Here is a 23861-nt window from a genome sequence, read left to right on the forward strand (position 1 = left end):
TAGTTCTCTGTACCCCCCCAGGGCAGTCTCCTGCCTCTGTTTTTGCAGTGCCATCCACAGTTGTTGCAAGTGCTTGCCCCTTTATGCAGGGGTCTCTTTTGCCCCATTTTACCACCTTGTTTTTTGCAATGTTAGTGTCCCAACCTGGGAAGCATGTATTTGTGGGAACTAAAAAGTTAATTTAGTGGCCTTAACTGCTTGCTGACTGACGACCGTACAGAAGCGGCAGTATAACTAATACCAAAAGTTGATTCTTTAGTAGCTCGTAGGTTGCTAACTTACAGAGATACAAAGCTTTCTGCTTCACTTTTTGCTGGAATTGATTCCTCTTAAGACTAATCCTTTATTTGATGGAAAACCTGAACAGATACCATTCTGTGTGCTGTCCACATCAGGCTTCACAGCATTCTTGCCAGACTATACGTGTGATTGAGAGGGCATTTTTGTTTATAAGCTCATATTTTTAAAGACTAATTATTTTTGGAAAAAGTACCACTTAAAATGAAACTTTGCATGTGTTTTTCCTGCTTTGCAGGTGGTGGTTTTAAAAGGTACAAGCCTGAAGAAAATCTATTTGTCTGGTTATAAGGTTTTAAACATCAAAATAATGTTAGGTGCCTTTTGTAAAATACCTATTGAACTGCCTTTCTTTTAAAATGCAATAAATTCAAAACAAAATATTATTGCAATGTTAACAGGTTCTTATAATAATCTTAATCCTAATGTGTGCATTTCAGTATGGCTTTCACTACATTGTTTCAAAGGTGCAATAACTGAATTGCTATCTGACACTTTTCATTCAACAGCATACTTTACAAGTGTAGTGGGTAGGGAGGTAATAGTGTAGTCAATTAACCAATAAGCAAAAGCTTATAGGTTATGCTGTAGACTACACACATTCCCCCATTCCCACTTCCTTACCAGTAAATTTTTTAGCAAGCTGGCCAGCAGCCTGGCTCAGTCCTGGCTTGCGCCCAGTCCAGAACCTACCCCCGCTGTGGCTCTGCATTTAAAGTGTATTAGGAGCCAGGCGGGGCAGGCACCCAGCTCAGTTCCGGCTCACTCCGGGTCTGGGAGCTCAAATCCTTCCTCCCTCCCCCACTTTGGGACAGAGGCTGCTGCCATGCTACGCTGCTGCCTCTATGAGATTTGAGCTCTGACAGCTGATACTGATTATGGAAAAGCTTATTTAGCACCAAGAGGGTGTTTGATTTTGTAAAAGATAAAGGCTTCTCTGTTGTCTGGAATGGTTCTGTTTTCTACTGTCATTGCAATTTGTGGAAAATGCAGCCATCCTTTCTCATTGTAGATAACTATATTTATCCCAAAAAAGCTGAAAAAGTCAGTGTTCTCTATTGAGACTATATAAATACTGTAATCATCTGCTAGAAGTATTAAAGTAACACTTTTCCCATCTTAGAAACCTACGAGCTCTCTGACAGCATGAGGAGCTAGTGTCCCAAGATAGTTATTTCAGTCGATAATTCTACTAAATAGTGTGCAACATTTATAACTTTTTAAACTCATGTTTTGGATCTTTTGATGCTCATATGCATTTGTATACTTAATCATTTCAGCTTTTTTGTTTCAAAACTTTACTATAGTAAGAAACATTAGATGAACTTCAACCCTGAAAGAGGAAAGGGCTATATATTTTAAAGATAAAAGATGGATATCCCCCTTCAGTGGTGGTCTTAGGTTTTAAACTAAGTGGCATGAGATATGACTTATGTAAATAGGCAATCCACTTTTCCATTTTTTGAATCATAGAGATTAAATTGTGGACAACTTCTCACATGATCTCACAACATTGCTGTTGCAATTGCAGTAATTACTTACATGGAAAAGCTAATATTAAGCAAGGATTTGGGTATGTTTAGGTATCTAATAGGATAATAGTATGTCCTATATTGAAAAAGCTTGCAGTGAAGAGGTTAAGGGTCAAAGGGCTTGGGGCAAAGGAATGGGCATCAAAGGGTGTTAGGCACTGGGGAACAAGAGGCTGGGTTGGGATTAGGTGGACTGGTAACATTTTATTTGCATATTTGTTGTTTACATAATGAATATGCAAGTGAAATGTTGTCAGTCCATCAAACATTTGTGAGAGAGTTTGCTGGTCTGCAGCATTAAAAAAAAGTTGGGAACCACCAGCTTAAGGTGCAATGCCTGATGAAAGGAATGGTGTTCTAGCCATCATTAAAAAAGCAAATAGTAATAACTATTTAATAGAATAATATGTGAGAAATGTAAAAGAAACCTTGAGTTTTCTTATGGTCGTTGGATAATATATTTGTGTAATGGAGAGCCAACTAACAGTCAAACTTACATAAATAGTCCTTATTGCAAAAGAAAACAGTATTGTGGGTCCCAAACTCCAGGTTGAACCTCCCTGGGACCTGACCAGTTCCAAAGGAGGGAGATTGTTGGAGGAAGGGAGGTCAGTCTCAGCACCTCTGCTGATAGACTCTGGGCTCTTCTGGGGTTCAGCAGCAGACCCAGTCAGCTCCCCTCCAGGCTCCAAACTCCACCTGACTCTGCTGCCAGCCAGGCCTCCCACCTCCTGGCCACAGGCAGGAATCTGCTGCCAGCCCAGGCTTCCGTCTCCTTGCCCTAACCAGCCTTCGCTGTCAGTCTGACACCATTGCTGGGCTTCTCTCCCCTGATTGGACTCTGTTGCCGGTCTGCCCTGGTCATGGCCTCTGGGCTCCACACCGCCAACCATGTGCTACTGCCATTCCATCCCTGACCACAGTCACCAAGCCCAGTCCCCCCCATCCAAGCACTGCTACGGGGCCGCTACCAGTCCAGGCTCAAACACCAGGCTCAGCACCCCGTGTCAGGTGCTGCTACTAGTCTGGTCCTTGCCGCTGGGCTCCACATCCCTGGCCAGGCGCTGCTGGCAGTTCAGCCCCGGCCTTGGCCGAAGACTCCATGCCCCAGCCAAGCTTTGCTGCAGGTCTGACCTGGTCTTTGCACCCCTGCCGGACAGCTACGGCGCTAGCCACTGGACTCTGTGCCCTGGCCAGACTCTGCTGCAGTTCCTGGTCACAGCCACTGGGCTTCTTGCCCCTAATGCTGCGCTTCTGGCTCTTCTTCGAACTGCTGGCCCCCAGTTCCCCTTATGACCGCCAGACTTCCAGCCACTGGCACTCTGTTATTGGTCTGTTGCCAAATCAGAGAACCCTGAGTCCTGGACAAGAGAGGTTCAACCTATATTAAGAATCACTGCAGCTATAAATAAGACAAAAGACTGTGTATTAGATAATCTATGTAATTATTTGCTTATTACAAATGAACAGCGGGCCCTGCAAGTTTGGAATAGCCCCTTGCCCACAGCAGATGGGGAGCTGCTCCAGCCCCTACCAATTAACTGAAACTGGTAAGCATCACCAGTTAAGAGGGATACTTACTGCTTAATTAGTTAACCTTTCACATCCCTACTCCAGAAATATTTGTAATACCCTTCTTCATTATTTCAAAATAAAACTACCTCTGTCTTACAGGTCTTGTCTTTTCTAGGGAAAAAGTTGTGTGCTAGGTTAGCTTATAGGTAAAATCCTAGTGAAAACAAGTCAGTTTGTAGTTTTCACACATTAATATGTAAAGATAAATATGTAAAGATAAATACTAGTAAGCCTAGGATTTTCTTTAATTTCTGATGTGACAAAACTATATCAAAGTGTTCACTAGGGTTTTACTGTATGATAAGAAAACACCAGGTTTCCTAGCATAGGTGCCAACTCCATGGGTGCTCCAGGGCTGGAACTCCCATGGGGAAACATTAGTCGGTGCTGAGCACCCATTGGCAGCCAGGCTCCTCCTCTCTGCCTCCCTCCCCGCATCTCTCAACTGCTGGTGGCTGTGCTGACCAGTTCCTCCGCTACCCTCTCAGTCCTTTTAGAGTGCCACAAACAGCTGATTTGTGGTGTTCCAGAAGCTCTGGAAGGGTGAGGGAGGAGTGGGAATGAAGCAGGGGTGGGAAGAGGTGAGGTGAGTGCTTGGGAGGAAAGTGTGGGGAGGGGGCACACTTGGGTGGGATCTTGGGGGGGAAGGGTGGATTGGGGCAGGGCCTGGAGCACAATGGTGCAGTTGAGCACCATCTGGCTAGAGGGGAAGTCAGCACAATATAGCAAGAGACTGGCAGACTTAGCCTAATATATGGATAAGGTTCCAATGAGTAAGAGGGTGAGTTCAGTTCAAACTTAGGGGCTGACACTTCCATTAGCTATCAAACCTTTTTCTGAAACTGCATATTACAAGGAAAATAGCATGTACATTCACAATTTAATCTTTCATGTACAGCAGGGTGTACAAAAGTTCATGATGCCCTCTACATGTTTTGTTAGTCTTTAAAGTGCTACCAGACTATTTGTTGTTTTAAGTTTAACTTCCAAAACGTAACTTTTGGGGATGGAATGTTTTAGTAAACAGAGGTTTAGAATTAAAGTTTCTTGTAATTTCAGTTATAGTTTTTCTTTTATGAATACTGTATTATCCTTTTTGCCATATGTTTGGTGAAAAACTTGACATTTTAGTACATTAGCTATAATTTGTTTGGTGTTGTAGTAATTGCACACACAAGGTTTGAGGCACATAAGCATATACACTGTTATAATCATAAGCTTTTTGCAAGGCTACTTTGTAGTGAGAGAAACTGTTAAATAGCTAGTTCCAAAAACCATATTTTTAGAATAAAAAAAAGTCTAAACAGGCTATAATGAACATTTTAGCAAGCTGCAAGAATTCACTTGCAAATATCATTATTAGCCTTCTTCAAATTAATACAGACTATTACCAGTTCAAAATGAACTGGAACTTGATGTGCATGTTTATAGACACATGTATAATATTCAAAGAAAATAACAGCCCTTGGGAAAATTGGCTTGTTTTTGGCTCCTCAGGATTATTATATGTTTTTATTAACTAATATATCTTACATTCTAGGCTTTTTTGGTAGTTTTTGAAGGATTTATATTTTGCTTTAACCCTCCTTTTCTTGAGTAAATCTCAAAACTACTATTTGTGGTTGAAAACAAAGTAACCTAAAACAATGCATATATTTTAAAAATCCTGTATTTTAGGAAGATTTCAGTCCCTTGTGAAACCAAATTCATGGATGTTTAGTAAGGCCAGTATCAGACCAAAACTTGCTGTTTGTGATATGTTTACCCTCATGTTGATAAGAAGGCATATCTCTTGCAGGTGATGATGAACAATCCACACAGATGGCTGCAAGTTGGGAGGATCAGAAGGTGACTGAAGCAGCTTCAGATGGTTTTGTTGCTATTAAAATTGATATCAAAAGGTTTGGTCACATTCTAACACTTTACATGTTGTATAACCTTTTCCTGTTTTGATTAATAATACCTAATTATTTAAGACATCACCCTGGTATCTCCTATTTGCTTTTATTTATCTTGCATCTGAAGTAACTGCAATAGTCTTGGTGTAGATGGAGGCTAAAAATTAGCAAATGACGCATGTGATTGACTCCAGCTTTTAAACTGTTCTAGTTACATTCCTCGTGCTGTATTGTAATCAATAGTCAAATCATAATGTGGTTGATCCTTATCCTTTCTGAAAGTGAAGAACCACAATTACTGAAGCGTTATAAAATCAGTCAAATGTGAGTGTTCTAAAAGGACTTCTAAATTTGTCAAGTTAAAGATTTTAACTAGTTCAGAACTTTCCATGAGTTTCACAAATTGAAAAAATCGTGCAAGCTGGATGTCCCAACAGAAACAAACCCAGGAAGGGGTTGGTTGATTGTGGGGATCATTGTTGAGCAGAGTACAAAAACACCAACATTCCTCACGAAGTTACTCAGGTACAGTCAAGGATAGTGCTATAATGCTATCTGCTCCATTTCATCGGTAGACAGTATATTGAAATTTACAAGGATCCCATTACTTTGAAGCACTCAAAGGAGAATTTTTGTAAATTTCAGTGTGCTACTTGTCAGCAAGTCAGGTGTGTATAATACCAGTGATCCAAAATGGTGCGTGGGGGGGTTGCCCTATTGTTTCTCTAAATTTGTCTTGTTGTGTGGATTTTTACAGCCTGCTGCAATAGCCATGAATGTTGATTATTTTCAATGTATTAATGAGAAAATGTAGCAGAAGCTCCTTTTTCATAACCTCTTGATGAACAGTCCCATGTATATAAATGTGTGTCATGGCTAGGTTATGATGTGATGAGACTAACTCCTCCTAATCTGTGATTGATGCAAAGTGATTAGGATCATCTGATAAACATATATTTTGTTTTATACAGCGAAGCATGTCTGCAGTTCTCACAAATCTGTATCCTTTTAAAATCAATTCAGATGTCCATATTTGTTTTTTGCAACTATAGAGCCCTACCCCCAGGATTAAGATTCCCAGTAAAACACATTATTGAAATTGCTTCATAAGTCATAGTAATATATGTAGAAGATTATAGTGTAGGAGTACATGAAACTACATATATTTAACTAGAAGATTTACTCAGCATTGCTCAGGTCCTTAAATAAGTTTTTCTTCATTTAAATCATTGTTCTGAGGTGGGGCTGAGGTTGAGGGGTCCTGTATGCAGCCCCAGCCGTCTCTCACCGCCAGGGGCCAGGTGAGAAGCACCTGTTTATGGCTATTGAAGCTCCAGTGGGCACAGCTGCGGGAGGAGTACATGTCCCTTAGCTGGTGAACAGACAGATATACACACAAACTCTCTGAAATATATAGTAGATGGCTATTCTTTTATCTACCTCTGCCCCGTGCTGGCCCAATGGGGTAATAGCTATCCTGGTCCCCATCTCTGACCCCTTGCTGACTCCCTGTGGTCATTCTGCAGTATAACTTCTTCCTGGCAGACCCTTCCTTTCCATTTAATGACAAGCAATACAATTCCATGCACATCTCATTATCGTAGCACAACAAACTCTTACCTTACTTTAAGCTATGATAACAGGAGGCTGCACACCAAATTTGGTGGTCCAGGCTCTTACCATTTAAGATGAGTTCTTGAACAAACAGACTCACAGATGACAGACAGATGCACATTTTTAACATACATATTAAGTTAAGATATGTAGTTAAAAGCCATTATGCCCAGCTGTTGTCCTTCAGTTATTCTGGTAACGGTATAAAATTAGAGTGAGTTTAATAACTGATGATGTAATGTCCTTTAAATTAAAGACAATCAGATTTTTTATATTATAGGAATAACCCAGTTATTAGATACTTGAAAGACCATAACTGGTGATATGTACGGGTAATAGTTATAATTACCAAAAAAAAATGGAGAATTTGAGGAATAAAATAAGTCTGAAGCCAAGGGCTGGATTCCATTTTCATTTATGCAGTTGTAAATCAAGAGTAACTCCATAATGTATAAAAAATAACTCCCTACTTAAGTCAGGCAGTTCTCTGTGATAATGGGGACAGAGAGGAAGAGACAGCAAATTCCATACTTATAAAGTAATCCTTTGATGTTGAAGATAACTTTCAATATGTCCATTTTATTTGCTTATTTCAGAAGCTACTGTTGATTGTAGTGCAACCAGAATGTGACGTGTTATATTAATATGACACTTAGCTGTTTTAATAGATTTATTTTATTACAATTTGATACTCTATTTAACACTAACATATATCTCTTGTTCTAAAATATAATTGGGTTATTTTAATGCATTATACATGATAAACTGTTCTGGAATATTTTATGAGTTCTTTCACAAACAGTATTGATTTCAGATACATGCATGATAATTTCCCTTTAATCCTTATATTGGAGAGAAGTGCTTTAACTTAAACTAGTCTTTCTGCTCTGTTTCCAAAGTGATAGATTTCAGATTTATGAGGTGCATTTTCCTTTTCTAGTTCTCATTAGTTTTTCCTTTAATCTTAATGCTTTAACTATATCCATTTATTGGCCTTTATTATTACTGTTCAGATCCTGTAGTGTGTATTCCATCCAGCTTCTTTATAGGAGACAATGGAATCCCCTTGGAAGTAATTGCTGGAAGTGTCTCTGCAGAGGAACTTATTGCCAGAATCCACAAAGTCAAACAGGTAACACATGCTTACACATCAGCTTTTTCAGTATGATAAAATACTGTCAGGAGGACTTAACGGCCTTCACCTCTTCAAGACAGTCATTGAGTACAAGTGTATGATTTGAGGGAGCTATTGCAGCTACTGGATCTGTATTCTCTCACTCGCAAACAGTAAAGTTTCTCCCCTGCTCAATTACTGAGCTAATTTTGAAAACTGTTTGCCATATTTAGTAAGCCAATTACCTCAAGAGGTTAAGTGCACCTATGCTACACTGCTGCAAAAACGATAGGTGTGCTAAAATATGTTAATCATTGCTCTCTTCAGTGCTAATCTTCTAATGGGGCTGCTTCGACATGATTTAACAATGTGAGGGTAGCAAGGTCTGTTGTGTTGACTCAAAACAAAACTCTGCAGTATTATATCTGTGTTGGTCAGGGAGTATTAAAAACGCAAGGTGGGTGAGGTAGACTTTTATTGGATTAACTTTGTTGGTGAAAGAGACAAGCTTTGAAGTTTACCACATAGCTTTTCTTTGAGTCTGGGACTGATATTTAGAGCATCAAACTAAGTACAGTTAAATCAAGAGCTAGCAAATGGGAAGTTTTGCAAGGGAGTACTCCGAGTGAAGGAGGAGCAACTACATGACTAGCTTGCTTGGTGTATGCCTGCTTGATTGAAGTTTCTAGTGTGCGCTGTTTGGGAGGCTGTGTGCTGATCATAGAAGGTGGCTGGGAAGGCTGAGAGCTTCGTAACAAGGTGCTAGCCTGCCATCTTTTGATCCCTAATACCTTAGATCCCTTAACAAGGTGGGGAGGGGAGAGAAAATGGATGTTTAAAAATGCAGGCTAGTAAGTGACCAGAGTTGCAGATCCTGTTCATTAGCTTATGTGAATGTTGCAATGGATTTTAGAGAGGGAGTATGACAGCCAGATACACCTAATGAACATTTTCTAAACTCTGGCCAATAACAGCCTCTTCCCTCTCCCAAAAATAAAACCCCCAACCCTTTCTTCCCTTTCCCTCCCTCCATGCAGAACAGTAAACCCAAAGAAACCCTGCATGAATTTTTAAAAAATCAGATGAAACTCCAGCAGCAAAGAGAAGGCTATCCAATTTGTTGCACACGTATGATAACCTGCCTTATGGGCAGGTGGCATATGACTGCATTTAGGTACAGGCAGCTCATGACTCAAGAGACTTAAGTATAAACTCTTAAGACCAGGATGTCTGAACTTGAGGAACCAAGGGAAACAGTGGTACATAGCCACAACTTTGTGGGACAGAATACAGCCGCCCCAGTCTGGCAGCTTCTGTGCTGTTGTGGCCTTGAGGAAGGAGAACCTCAAGCAGTAAAAGAGGAAAATTATTCCATAGTTGGGATCCTCCTTCCAGATGATGTCATGGCGCAATGTTGCATCAAGGATAACTTTACAGGGGAGGGATCCACAGTTACTAGTAAGAGACAGGTAATAGTAATGACATAGTTGATAGTTGTAGACAGTTAGATTTGTGATGCCTGGGAAAACCTCATGGTGAATTACATCTCAGGTGTGAAGGTTGTGGACCTCAAGACATCTAGACTTATGTACAGTACTGGGAAAGAGCCAGTGTTGGTTGTACACTTGTGTACCAGTGACATAGAGCAAGTTAGGAGAGAGATCTTAAAGACTAATGGTAGACTTATAGGCAAAAGATTAAAGTCCAGGATCTCCATGGTAGCATTCTCTGACACGCTCCATTTCCACCTGCAGGGCCAATTAGACACAACTGCAGGGTCTCAATGGATGGATGAAACAGTGGTACAGGCAGTCCCCGACTTACGTGGATCCGACTTACGTCGGATCCCTAGATACGAACGGGGTGAGGCAACTCCCGCACATGCGCAGCAGCATTCCCGGGGCTCGCTCACCTGGGTCCTAGGATCCTCCTCCTCCTCGGGCCGGCTCCGACTGGGGTCCCGCAGAGCTGCCGGGCAGAGGAAAAGTGCCTCCCCACGCCCGCTGCCCCCCCCCCACCCCCTTGCCAGCAACAGACTGCCCCCTCCCCTGAGCAACAGGCTGCTGAACAGACAAAAGCAGCCTCTCTGCCCCTCCTCCCCTCTATACATGCCTGGCTCCCTGAGCGCAGCAGCGTCCCCGGGGCTCGCTCACCTGGGTCCTAGAATCCACCTCCTCCTCCTCTTCGGCCGGCTCCAACTGGCCTCTGCCTGCAGCAGCTGGCCACAGGGACAGGGATCCCGCAGAGCTGCCGGGCAGAGGAAAAGTGCCTCCCCACGCCTGCTGCCCCCCCACCCCGCGGCCTCGCATCCTGCACGCCTCCCCCCTCCCCCCCTGCCAGCAACAGGCTGCCCCCTCCCCTGAGCAACAGGCTGCCGAACAGCAGACAAAAGCAGCCTCTCCGCCCCTCCTCCCCCTATACATGCTGGGCTCCCTGGGCAAACAAAGACTCCGCCAAAACAAACAAAGTGCTGGCCTCATTGTGTTAGCAAAAAAAGGACCCTCCTCCTAGAACCCTGGGTGGTGTATGGAAATAAAGCTATTAGCTCAAAGCATGGTGCAGAGCTGTTTGGTATTTGATGAGTTACTCCTTTAGTCCTGAGTTTGTCACAGGGACAGAAATAGATGTGAAATCTTCTGAACAGGGGAGCAGACAGCAAAACAAACATTAGAGGGGAGTTAACCTTTCCCTATGCTATCCAAAACTAAAAAAAATGTTTGGCTAGAGTTTCCCCTACAATATGTACCAGTTCCGACTTACATACAAATTCAACTTAAGAACAAACCTACAGTCCCTATCTTGTACGTAACCCGGGGACTGCCTGTATTGGGAAAAGGGATTTAGGTTTTGTAGCAACTGGGGAACCTTTTGGAAAAGGCGATGATTAAATATATACAGCAAAGATGGGCACCACTTAACCAAAACAGAACCAAATTGCTGGTATGTAAAATAAAAAAACATCACTGAGGAGCTTTCAAGCTAAGGGCTGGAGGAAAGTTGACAGGTGCAGAGGAGCACATGGTTCTGACAGACACACTCCTTGGAGAAGGATTTATTAAAAGGAATACTCTATATGTGAGTAAAAAGAAGAGGACAGAAGTTGAAAAAGTACAGTTAGGAACTGAAAAGAAACAGTGAAACTAAAGAGGGTCCCATTTAATAATATCACATGAAGGCAGACAACTAAATATTTACAAATTTTATAAGTGCTTGTATACAAATGCAAGAAGTTTAAATAGTGAATTTGAGTGCCTGGTATTAAATGAGTATATTGATATAATAGACAGAATCTCAGTGGAACAATGACAATCCAGTGGAACATGGTAGTACCAGGATACAAAATGTAGAGGAATGACAGAATAGGTTGCACTGGTGGGAGAGTGGCACTGTATGAGAGAGAAAGCAAATAATTAAATATTGTAAAAAAAAAAATTGTAAATGAAATTAATCCAACAGTACCATGGAATTTCTATAGATAGAAATCCCATGCTTGAATAATGGGTTTAGCAATTGGAATATATTATTGTGTACTAGGGATGTAACCAACTAGTCGCTTCCCCAACGAGACAGCAATGAAGGGGAAAAGGAGGAGTGGTGGGCGGAACAGGCAAGCTGACCCATGACCATGTACTAAAATTGACGAAGTGTTCCCTCTGAAAAAATTATTGCCCACCAACGGTCTAGACAGAAATGTTAAATCATAGATGGGAAGCATACATTTCTTAATATAGGGTTCGCATGTTTTCTGTGCATACAGGCCAAGAAAAAAGTTTCAATACAGTTGGGACACAATATATTTGATAACTTTTTGAATATTTATTTTTTTATTTTGGACAAGGCTTGTCTTCACCCACCAAAGCAAAAATTATTAATAAGGCTTAAGTGTCAAACCTTAGAGTACAAACAACATTTTGTATTCTTGTGTGTCACTGCTTTTTCCTTTCGAAGATGCATGCAGTAAAAAATGAAGCATTAGAGAATGGGAGTGAGTTATCTGCACCGTGTCCCTCCTTCCAGGCTAACACCACTTCCGAAAATGTTCAGTCCAGAATGGTTGAGCCTTGTGAAACACAACTTGAGACATTAAGCATTTCTGCTGGTAATTATCAATAACTCTGTTTATACTAGTTTGCTTTTGAAATATTGACTGTATGATTGTCATCTTAAAATTAATATAAATGGTGGTAAAATAGTGTCCTTGTTGGAATGTCAGTATTTTCTCAAAGTACATATTGCAGAAAGCCATTGACAAAGCTACAAGTCCTGTCATCTCACATATGGTTTAGTGAGTAGAAAAATAAGCTCTTGTACGGCTGTAATATTTAGCTACAGTGATCTTAAAATTGAGCTTGGTTTTTCAATTCTAAGTATCTGTTCCTCCTTAGGTTATTGATCTTCTTAGCAAAGCACTATATTTAGAGAAATTAATGCTTGGTAAACAGTAGTCCTACAACAAATCCCAGTATGTTTCTTTTGGAGGGCAATCATTAACAGAAATAACAATAAGTGCAGTAATGGGCTTTCAGGTTTTCAAAAATGACAAATGGGCCTTTTTTTCCTCCTGTGTATGACTTCCTAAAACACTTGAAGATAGAGAAAATTCAGGCCAGACAAATCTGTTTCGGGAATCAAATAATTCTTCAGATGAGAGAATGACTGAGCCACAGCCTGTGAATGATCTTACAACCAGAGTGGAAAGGTTTGTCTCATTTTTTCTATCTGTTCTAATGTATTGTGATAAATGATTACATTTTCTTAGGTGAAAACAGTGGTAAGAACTAAAATGATTAAAATAATTGTTTTAAATTAAGTTTTAATGTGTTTTAGAAAATGGCTAAAACTAATGACTATTTTAACCTTAAGCATCACATTTCTCTGATTCTAGATCTAATGGATTTTGCCAATTTGAGTACCAGGTGCTGATCTAGTAGTCAAGAGCCAAAGCTGTAACATTCTAATTTTCTTGATTTGAAATGGCCCTTTGTCCACTCATTAACTGACTTTTGTTTCTTGATCTGGTGATTAAATGAACGTGGAAAGAATTCCTTTCTCTCATTTTGACTGTGATAAGTCTGTCATGTTAAGCAGGATTTTTGGTAAATCTGGACTCAGTTTTTCAACCTTTTTGCTATTGAATTGAATTGAACTCTCAAAATAGGGAATGTTTTATCAAATGGAAGCAGATTTTTTTTTCCCTTCAAGATATCCTGAAAGCAAAGCAAGTTAGATCTTAATAATAGAGATTAACGGAGAGGATGAGAATGGGGAGTTGAACAGGAAATAGTCATATTTTTCTTCGGGTTTGTTTGATACTATTTGGAAATGCAAAGCAGAACTTGTGTCCCTTGAAAATGTTGAGTTCACAAAATTCACTCCTATCAAACACTATTTCTGTTTAAAGCACTAAACAATTAAATGGCAAGAAAAACTGAGTTAGTGTCTAAAACAGAAATAGTGTTTGATAGGAGTTAGTCTTCATTTTTTGTACTTCTCATGTAGGGTTGCAGTTGATTATTACCTAGACCGAGTAGCATATCAAGAGACCATGCTTTTATATAGTTCTTAAATCTCAAAGAACGTTATATTACTATCCCCATTTGACACAAGAGAAACTGAAGCACAAAGAGGCGAAGTGACTTGCCCCAAGTTACCCAGTGGGCTGTTAGCAGAGGTAATAATCCCAGTTCACGTATGTGCCTTTCCACTGAAACGGGCATGATGGTTTGTGCTTTGACATGTTCACAATGTGTAATTACAGCTGTGTGCCTTAGGTTGGATTTGAATTCTGTCTGGTTTGGTGCTCAGATTCAATGATCATGACCAGTGTTTCCTCTAAGCTACATGCTTGTACAGCCTCACACTAAAAATTTTAGGACCTGCACAGCAGCATGTCATAGAGCCGCGCAGCAGCACTCACTGCTCACCTTCCTGCTGGAACAGAAGGTGAGTGGTGATAGCGGCAGCAGCTGGTGGCCTGGTGGGTTCCTGGCAGTGGGCAGCTGCCCTTTTGCCTCACCTAAAGCCAGGGCTCATGAGGTGAGGCTGTTATGACGAGGCTGCCCCAGCTCAAACAGCCTCAGCTCACACGCCCCAGCTCCAGCTGGAGTAAAGCAGCAGCGCATGAGGCCTGTTCTGGTAAGGCTGCTGCAGCTGGAGCCAGGGCCGCCTGCAGTGCTATTTTTATTACTGCGGTCACACCGGAAGGTGCTAAAAATAGCACAATGGCCCCTGTAAATTACTTTCCATGTCAAAGGTAAAACGTTAGGGAAGGGGCAGAGAGAGAACTAAGAGGAACCATAGAATACTAGGACTGGAAAGGACCTCGAGAGGTCATCGAGTCCAGTCCCCTGCCCTCATGGCAGGACCAAATACTGTCTAGACCATCCCTGATAGACATTTATCTAACCTGCTCTTAAATATCTCCAGAGATGGAGATTCCACAACCTCCCTGGGCAATTTATTCCAGTGTTTGACCACCCTGACAGTTAGGAACTTTTTCCTGATGTCCAACCTCAACCTCCCTTGCTGCAGTTTAAGCCCATGGCTTCTTGTTCTATCCTCAGAGGCCAAGATGAACAAGTTTTCTCCCTCCTCCTTATGACATCCTTTTAGATACCTGAAAACTGCTATCATGTCTCCCCTCAATCTTCTCTTTTCTAAACTAAACAAACCTAATTCCTTCAGCCTTCCATCATACATCATGTACTCTAGACCTTTAATCATTCTCGAATGTGGGGGTGATGAGAGGAAGGAGCTTGTGCTGAGGGGAGAGGACGGGGCTGGGGCAGGAGAAGAAAGGGGCAGGCACCAAAGGGCAGGGTGAAGGAGACACAAATGCCAGAGGAAACATTGAGGAGGCGATAAGGAAAAGGGCAAAGAGGGAAGAGGGGAGGTGTCAGTGGGGGGTGCGAGAAGGGAGGGGACAATGGGGCAAGAGGGAGGAGGACGGGAGGGGAGGAATGGGTATTGGGAGAAGAGGGATGGGCATGAGGAAGGCAGGGGATAGAGCAAGTTGTGTGAGGGCACAGAGGAGCATGAGGAGAACTGGGGCAGAGGGCGGTGAGGAGGTGGCACCATGGAGAAAAAGGAAAAGAAGGGCAGGGGCAGTGAGGGAAGGGGGGCACCAGGAAGGTGCCGGTGCCAGGAGTATTGTGGGGGTGAAGCAAAAGAACAGACACATGGAGGGGAGGGACGGGCACCAGAGGAGAGAGGCAGGCAGGTGGGTAGAGGGAGGTGTTAGGAGAGGGAATGGGGAGTGGGATTAACGAGGAGTGGGCACCGAGGGAAGAGAAGAGTGGGTGCAGAGGTGAAGGAGGAGGACTGAAGGGAGTGAGAGCAGCAGGAGCCAGTACAGCAGAGAAGGGTGGGGGGGCAAGCAGCAAGCACCAGGGGAGCAGATGGGCGAGGAGAGGGTGGGAGACATGGCAGCAGAGAGAAAAGGGAAAGGTTTATAAGATATGTATTAATAACTTGGGTGCTGCAGTGGCACACATCCGAACAAGCTCACGTGAACTCAATACTAGTGTACAAGACAAAATTCACTCCACTCATGGGTGGAAAATCTTGGAACCCTGATCATGACTTGTTCTTGGAGCTGCCCAGATCCTTTGATTTAGAGGTAATTCTCTAGATACTTAGCATCTCACTCTGCATATTGTTATACATCTACTTTAGTCTCTTCACTGCCAATATATCATGTTTCTCCTCAATAATTACACCAACCTGAATAATTTATCACTTACATATCTATCCAATACATTTCCAGCCATTTCCTAGTTCTGTTCGAAAAGGACAGATGTTATTAGTATTAATGAGAGGGAGGGTTCAAATTAGGAATGTTAAAATGCAGTTAATTGACAAGTAGAGTAGTCAATGGAATTTCCATTCACTACTGGACAGGCACTTCTGCATTCCTCCTTTGAAATATACAAGAGGGCTCTTGTACATTTCAAAGGAGGAATGTGGAACTCCGCCTACAACCCAGGGGCAGTGGTAAGTTCCGCTGACTCTGGGCTGCATGTGGGTGCCTGCTTTGAAATGTATAAGCGTCGCCAGTGGAGGCTCTCGTGCATTTCAAAGCCATGGAGCTCGGAGTCAGCGGGGGACTCAGTGGCTGCCCCTTTGAAATGCGCGGAGATGGCATTTCAAAGGGGCAGCTGTGGAGACTGGGGACTCCCAAGCTGATCCTGGGCTCCCAGGGGCATTTCCCCAGAACCTGGGGCAGCTGGTACCCTGGGTCCTGGGGAAATGCCATGGGGAGCCCGGGATCAGCTGGGGAGTCCCCAGCTGACTCTGGGTTCTGGGGAAATGTCGCGCAGAACCAGGGTCAGTTAGGGAGTTTGCAGCTGACCCTGAGGCTCCACGGTCCTTTGGCATTTTAAAGGGGCAGTGCCACCGCAAAGCTGATCCATGGCTCAGCTGTATGGCACTGCTGCTTTGAAGTATCACATTCCCCTCCCCCTTTGCTGCCTCAGTCATAGAGGCACAAAGGGAGGGGGGAAATCAACTAGTCAACAAACTATCTGATACGCAAATGTTTATCGGATAATTGACTAGTCTTTAACATCTAGTTCAAATGGATGAAGAAACAATGTGGCCCTGAGGAACCTGCAAATTGGCAAAAGAAGGCTTGGAAGGAGGCAAGGACCTTCCGGAGCTCTTAAAACTTTCTTTATGGATATGTTTGTGGGCATGGATGTGCAGTGCTCTTGCTCCCATTGATGCTGAATCAGAGAGATTTTTTTTTTCCATTTAAAGTGTGTGTGTGTGTGTGTGTGTGTGTGTGTGTGTGTGTGTGTGTGTGTGTGTGTGTGTGAGAGAGAGAGAGAGAGAGAGAAAAGGAGGAAAATCACATTTTTGTGGTTTATTCAGTTTGTAAGACTTTTCAGTCTGTTAATGGTAAATGATAGAAAAGATATATTAAAATAGATACCATCAAAACATTGAAGACTGGAAACTGATTGGTGAATCATCTCTCCAAGTTCTACATAAGGCAAACACTATTTATTAATACAGAATGGTTCCTTGAAATACAATTACTGTATCATAAGTTCATAGTCATAGTTACAATTTCCCTCTTAAGAATTTTTGACAGAATTGAATGTTGTCTACTCCTTTTAAAAGCCAAAATGAAAAAGTTAACATTTCAAAACACAGTTGTAAGTTCTCTTTTAATCTTGGTTTTTATTTAGAATAACAAAAAAACTTGAAGAAAAACGAGAAGAAAAAAGGAAAGAGGAGGAACAGGTAAAATGCAACTAAATTTATTGCTATAGCTTGTGTTCTTAATCGGTTTTGCTTTTGCTATTAGTCTATGAGATTTTTCTTTAACACTCAGATAATTAGATTATATTTTACATCTACTTATCTTCAGTACAGTCCCCGGTTTAGTTAAAATCAGGTTTTGCTCTTGTCCAAACACAATATTTTGATGGTTGAATTCTGTAACATGTAATCTCATTTCAGAAGGACATTAAAAAAGAAATTGATCGAAGAAAAACTGGGAAAGAAATGTTGGACTACAGAAAACGACACGAAGAAGAATCGACAAAGCGAATGTTAGAAGAAAGGAACAAAGAAAAGGCAGAAGAAAAAGCAGCTAGGGAGCGTATACGACAGCAGATTGCAATGGTAAAATTTTTTTGTTTTAAATATCAGAGGGGTAGCCTTGTTAGTTTGGATCTGCAAAAGCGACGAGTTCTGTAGCACCTTTATAGGCTTGTTTGAAATATAGATACATTTGATCAGATTACTTGGAGTTTAGTAAGAGTCCAGTTTTTGCAACCGAGAACTTTATGCAGAAATCCCTTGAGAGAGGATTGTGTGCACAAACAAAAGCAAAAGTTACATTTTTCTCACATACCAAGCAGCAATTAGCTCAGCATATAGCACAGAACATTTATATGGAGCCCAAGAGAGATTTGAGTTTTTAATTGGTTGCTAATACTTTGTGCATTTCGTTCCCTAACAATAATTTTATACATTTAAAAATCTAGTGATGTCTCTTCTTATCCTGTAAGTGAATGTAATGTCAGCACTGCTCTGAATATCATGTGAGCAATATGGAGAGTATCATGAGAGGCATCATTGGGCAAAAGAGTGACTACCTCCTGTTAAGTTCAGAAATGCAGACAAAGATAGTGTGTGATCACCTTGAACACCACCATCTTTGCACTTGCCTTTAAATTAAAAATATTTATTGTTGAATAGTCTGATCTCAACTAATAGAAATGCCTCCTCCTAGATGATTCTCAGAACTTCAACATTATAACTTCTGAAGAGTTCTGTGATTAGAAATTAGGGTTTGTGGTGGTGTACTAAAATTTGGTTAGAAAAATTTGGACAAAAGCAAGCTTGAATTCCAGAATTCAGTAGAATGAAGGTCTTATCAAATAGCAAGATAGAAGCTTAGCAGTTAAGAGTGGATGGAGAAGTGATCTTTTCCTATAGAGTCTGCAACCTGATTGGCCGTGGTCTATTTTTTCCTCCTTGGCTCTTGTCAAGAACAAATTTGTAATTGCAGGTTGTGTCAGTTACTTTCTGAACAGTTACTAACACAATTTACAGTAAAGGTTAACAGATTTGTGTTTGTTGCATTAAAGGATCGTGCTGAAAGAGCAGCTCGCTTTGCAAAGACAAAGGAAGAAACAGATGCTGCAAAAGCTGCAGCTCAGCAAGCTAAGCAGGCTGAAGCAGAAGCTAGACGAGAAGCCTCTGAGAAGCAAAGAAGGTTAGCTATTATACTATATATTTTTGGGGAGGGAGGTGCAGAAACTGCTAGTCTTAGCTTTGAAATAGAACTTTTTTTACAGGAGGCTAATCTACTAGATGGCACTATATTAGTATGGTTAAACAGCTTATAAGATAAGCTTGTTGATTCTTTCAAGAAATGTATATTTTAGCTATCTGCTTTAAAGCACTTTATTCATGGAGGTGCTCAGATATGATCAGGAATAAACAGGAATCTTATTCAGAAATAATAAGTTTTTCCCTGTGTATTAACTCGAGAGCTTTTCTTGTCTGTTTTTCATTTTTTCAGCTTGAAGTTCATACAGACATGTGGGCTTTCTTTTATTATGAATAAGTTTTGTTTCTTACATCACCTCTTGTCACTTCTTCATTATTTATTTCTATGAATATCTAGCTTGCCCTGGTTAGAGTCCCAAGATCTGAGATAGGCATTAGATCATAAATCCACTCCTTTTAACCTGAATCTGTCTTGCAGCATGACTGCTTACAAATCAGTCTTACTCGTTACTATGTAAAAGAGCAGAAGATTTACCAGAATTTTGTGAAATATCTGTTACGTTTACTTACGAGAATTAGAAACCCAGCGGTGTATTTTGATAGCTTATCCTGTAGTAACTGGTTCTTCAATATACAGGCAGTCCCCGGGTTACGTACAAGATAGGGACTGTAGGTTTGTTCTTAAGTTGAATCTGTATGTAAGTCGGAACTGGCATCCAGATTCAGCCGCTGCTGAAACTGATCAGTTTCAACAGCGGCTGAATCTGGACACCAGTTCCACTTACATACAGATTCAACTTAAGAACCCCAGGCGTCCCCAAGTCAGCTGCTGCTGAAACTGATCAGCAACTGATTCCAGGAAGCCCAGGGCAGAGCAACTCTGCCTCGGGCTTCCTGTAGTCAGCCGTTGGTCAGTTTCAGCAGCGGCTGACTTGGGGACGCCTGGGGCAGAGCAGCTCGGGTGCTGCTGGGTTGGTCAAGTAGCGCGGCCGCTCCTCGGCGCTACTGGACCAACCCAGCAGCACCCCAGCTGCTCTGCCCCAGGTGTCCTGATTCAGCCACTTCTGAAACTGATCAGCAGCGGCTGAATCAGGACGCCTGGGGCAGAGCAGCTGGGGTGCTGCCGGGTTGGTCCAGTAGTGCCAAGGAGCGGTGCTGCGGGACCAACCGGCAGCTCCCCACCTGCTCTACCACAGGCCCCCGGCTTTGCTCCACGTCTCCCTGGTCTGCTGGGGGGGGGGGCACTAGCTGCGTTCTCCCCCCCCTCCCCCCAGCAGACCAGGGAGACGCTGAGCAAAGCACCGCGGGTCCAGCCCGGGTCCTCCGCCGCTTTGCTCAGCGTCTCCCTAGTCTGTAGACCAGGGAGACGCTGAGCAAAGCTGCTGAGGACCCAGCCGGACCCACGGCCGCAGGTCCAGCCCCGGGTCCTTCACCGCTTTGCTCCCCGTCTCCCTGGTCTGCTGGCTCTCTCAGCAGACCAGGGAGACGGGGAGCAGCTTTTCTCGCCCCGGAGGAGGCGGGCGGCGGGACCAGGCGTCCCGCTGCTCCAGTCCTCCGGGGCGAGAAATCCCCGTTCGTAACTGCGGATCCGACATAAGGACTGCCTGTATTGGGTCCACATGGATTCCATGACCCATCCTATTTTCCCACTATGATTGAATCCCACTACTCCAGGATTCTGTATTTATGAAGAAATTAAGGGATGGTTGGGCCTATTCTGCTCTTCATGTCTTTGGTTTGAAAAGATTGCTGACCTCTGCCCTAGATGTCTTTGTGCTTCAGACCCAGAGAGCCAAACTACATCAAAATTCAGAATAAGTGGTCAACAAAGAGCCGTATAAGAATGTCCATTTATGTGACTAAAAATATACAATTTAATATTATTGATGATTGACATAATGATTAATAATAGCATAAATGAAACATTGTACTCACGGACTTTATTTAATGGGACTTCTGCTGCTATATCTTTTCGCACATTTCTTTGAAGTTTACATCGTAACTGGTCAAATCCAGCCTCAGGCTGTCTTCTGTAAATCTTATGACAAGGGTTGTGGATGTGGGGGTGCAGGAGTTCGGATTGGGGTGTATGAGGGACTCAGGGCAGGAGGGTTGGATGGATAATGGGCTCGGGCACATTTGGGGTACAGGAGTGTTATGGCAGGGCACTGGAGATGTGGGGCTGCAGGAGTCTGGGGCTGTGGGAGTATGAGGGGCTCAGGGCAGGGGGTTCAGGTGTATGATGGGCTCGATGGGTGTGGGGGGATATGGGAGTGTTATGACGCTGCAGCCAGATGGGGGCTGGGCTTCAGTTGGGGGCTTGTTGTCCAGGCTTCAATATTAAATTAAAATATTATGTCCAATACTCAAGGTTTCAACATTGTCTTTATTTATGGCAAGGGTGGGAAACTTTTTTTGGGTAGGGGCCCCTGTCCCACAGAAAAATCAGTTGGGGACCACACAATGAAAAGCAAAAATAACCCTTCCAGAAACCTCCCCCTCACTGATGTAGCCCCCAACTGAGACACTTCACTCCCCTGGTGCTCCAACCTCATGAGGTGGGGGTGGGGGGAGAGAAGGGTAGGGAGGACTGAGGTTCAAGGTCTCAGGACAATTTAACTATTCTGGGCTTCCAGGGTTAGTGGATGTTGTGACCCTCCCCCCTAGGCTCTGGAGTGGGGCCAAAAATGAAAAGTCCAGTGTGGGACAGAGCTGTCAGTGAATGGGATAGGGATGGGCATGCAGAATATGGGTGGAAGGTAAGGTGCAGGAGTTTACTGGTATTAGGTGTCTGGCTGGAGGGAAAAGGGGCAGGAGCAGGGTGGTGGGTGGTGGGTGTCTGGCAAGGAGTTTAGATTGTGAACTAGGGCAGTAGATTGGGGTGCAGTATCAAGAGGGATATGGGCTCAGGATGGGGACAAGTGTTTGGGTTATGGCAGAGGGCTGTGGTGCCAGAGGCAGGCTCTGGTCAGGACACTTACCAGTGAGACTTGCAGCTCAGCCCATTCCTCCTCTCACCCCCATGACCTGCGTGGCCTTGTGCTTGGTGACTAAGCCTGAGGGGGCGGGGTGGCTGCTTCCCATGCTGCCTGTTCTTGCAACAGGCAGCTTCCATTGGCCAAAACTGCCCACTGGGATTGTGCTGGGGGCTGGAGCAGCCATAAGGCACTGTTTCCCCCATCCCCTGCCGGCACAAGAAGTGTGTGAAAAAACAAATGGCCCTGCAGCTGCTTTTCTGTGCAGTGTGCGGGGGCGAGGCAAGCAGGGGAGTCTGCATGGGGGCTCCCTGCTGCCTCCATGGGCCTGATCCAGCCAGGGGTGGGTGTTTTGTCCAGGCCTGCTGTAGCGCCACCATGTGCTGCCTGCTGCAGCAGGAGTGGCTGGGCTCAAGCTCCAAAAGAGCCATATCTGGCTTCCTCGCAAGCCATAGGTTGAACACTATACTGTAAGTACCCTTCTCACAGATCTATTCTCCCTATCCTCCTTCCCTATTTTGGAATCAAATGACTTAATGGGGGTGGCCACTCTTAGTATTTGTACAATCTTGCATCTAAATCTCATTTCTGAGAGAACTGTGTGTGTGATCCATTGGCTGCTATTTTCCAGAGCATTCCAGCCTTCAGTCCTGTGCTCTACCAAATTTGTTGGTCCATGCTGACAATCTATATGATTTTAATAATTTAGGGAAGTGTAAGGATTCCTTTCTGTATTTCAATATTAAAGAACATGCTTGAAATTCTTGTGTGCACTACCTAAAAGTAAAATTATTTCTCCCACAGTGCTATCGCAAGAATTCAATTCCGCCTCCCAGATGGATCTTCCTTTACTAATCAGTTTCCTTCTGAAGCCCCCTTGGAAGCAGCTAGGCAGTTTGCTGCACAGGTAAGTTAATGTCTCCTTTATTTTTAATTTCAGCAGAGGTAATCCCAGAACACTTTAATGTATCCATAATAGCTGACACACTCATCACTGTTTTTAGAAATTGCAGGTTTTTTTTATTGGGATTGAAGTTGTGTGCTATAGTCAGACTTGACTGAGGTGGACTTTAAACAGTTTCACAAATTGGTTCATAGTTTTCTGCTTTTCTGAACACCAGTCTAGGGGCTTCCTTTTCCCATTCTGTTATATACATCGAGGGCTCTGATTGCAACCTTTTCAGCATCACTTATTCTCTATTTAACAGAACAGTATTAATTCTTTTTTGGGGGGAGAATACCCATTCTACCTAATGAAGAATGTGAGTAACAAGAGAAAGGAAATCAAATATGGAAAACGCATGCATTTTGCTAGGTAAAGGTTTTCCTATTTTGAAATAGAACCCATGGGTCTGTTCAGGAAAGCATATTAAAATTTCCTTATACGGGCAGTCCCCGGGTTATGCGGATCCGACTTATGTCGGATCCGCATTTACGAACGGGGCTTTTCTCGCCCTGGAGTACGTGGGCGGTAGGACCGCCCAGACGCGCCGCGGTCCCGCCACCCGCGTCCTCCGTGACGAGAAAAGCTGCTCCGTGTCTCCCTGGTCTGCTGGGGAGGCGAGGGGGACCCTCCCCCCTCCCCCCCCCCAGAAGACCAGGGAGACGCGGAGCAAAGCCGCGGAGGACCTGGGCGGTGGGACCGCGGTGCGTCTGGGCGGTCCCCTCGTCCCGGTCCTCCATGGCTTTGTTCCACATCTCCCTGGTCTGCTGGGGGGGGGGTCCCCCTGGCCTCCCCAGCAGACCAGGGAGATGCGGAGGACCGGGGCAGTGGGACCGCGGCACGTCTTGGTCCCGCCGCCCGCGTCTCCCTGGTCTGCTGGGGGGAGGGGGTGCACTAGTGCGCCCCCCTCCCCCCAGCAGACCAGGTTTTTCTCGGGACACCTGTGGTAGAGCAGCTGGGGCGCTGCCGGTTGGTCCCGCAGCACCGCCTCTCGGCGCTACTGGACCAACCCGGTAGCAGCCCAGCTGCTCTGCCCCAGGCGGCCTGATTCAGCCGCTGCTGGTCTGTTTCAGCAGCGGCTGAATCAGGCCGCCTGGAGCAGAGCAGCTGGGGTGCTGCCGGGTTGGTCCAATAGCGCTGAGGAGCGGCACTACTGGAGCAACCCAG

The 23861-nt window shown here is 43.7% G+C and overlaps 1 protein-coding gene across 3 annotated transcripts in view; it reads left to right on the forward strand.

The window, feature by feature from the left end:
* UBXN4 (UBX domain protein 4) overlaps positions 1-23861 on the forward strand; it is a 29942-nt gene that overhangs the window by 1754 nt on the left and 4327 nt on the right. The window contains exons 2-10 of one of the 3 annotated variants that reach the window (XM_006117050.5): positions 5203-5305; positions 6274-6302; positions 7930-8048; positions 11979-12129; positions 12621-12729; positions 17222-17276; positions 17496-17660; positions 18632-18759; positions 22556-22658. In XM_006117050.5, coding sequence (XP_006117112.2) covers positions 5203-5305; positions 6274-6302; positions 7930-8048; positions 11979-12129; positions 12621-12729; positions 17222-17276; positions 17496-17660; positions 18632-18759; positions 22556-22658 — 962 coding nt within the window. Of the gene's footprint in view, positions 1-5202; positions 5306-6273; positions 6303-7929; positions 8049-11978; positions 12130-12620; positions 12730-17221; positions 17277-17495; positions 17661-18631; positions 18760-22555; positions 22659-23861 lie in introns of those variants that run through there. The other 2 variants (XM_006117051.5, XM_075933303.2) reach the window with 2 other exon arrangements.

Source organism: Pelodiscus sinensis, chromosome 7 (genome assembly GCF_052426305.1).
Source record: "Pelodiscus sinensis isolate ZL-2025 chromosome 7, ASM5242630v1, whole genome shotgun sequence".
NCBI lineage: Eukaryota > Metazoa > Chordata > Testudines > Trionychidae > Pelodiscus > Pelodiscus sinensis.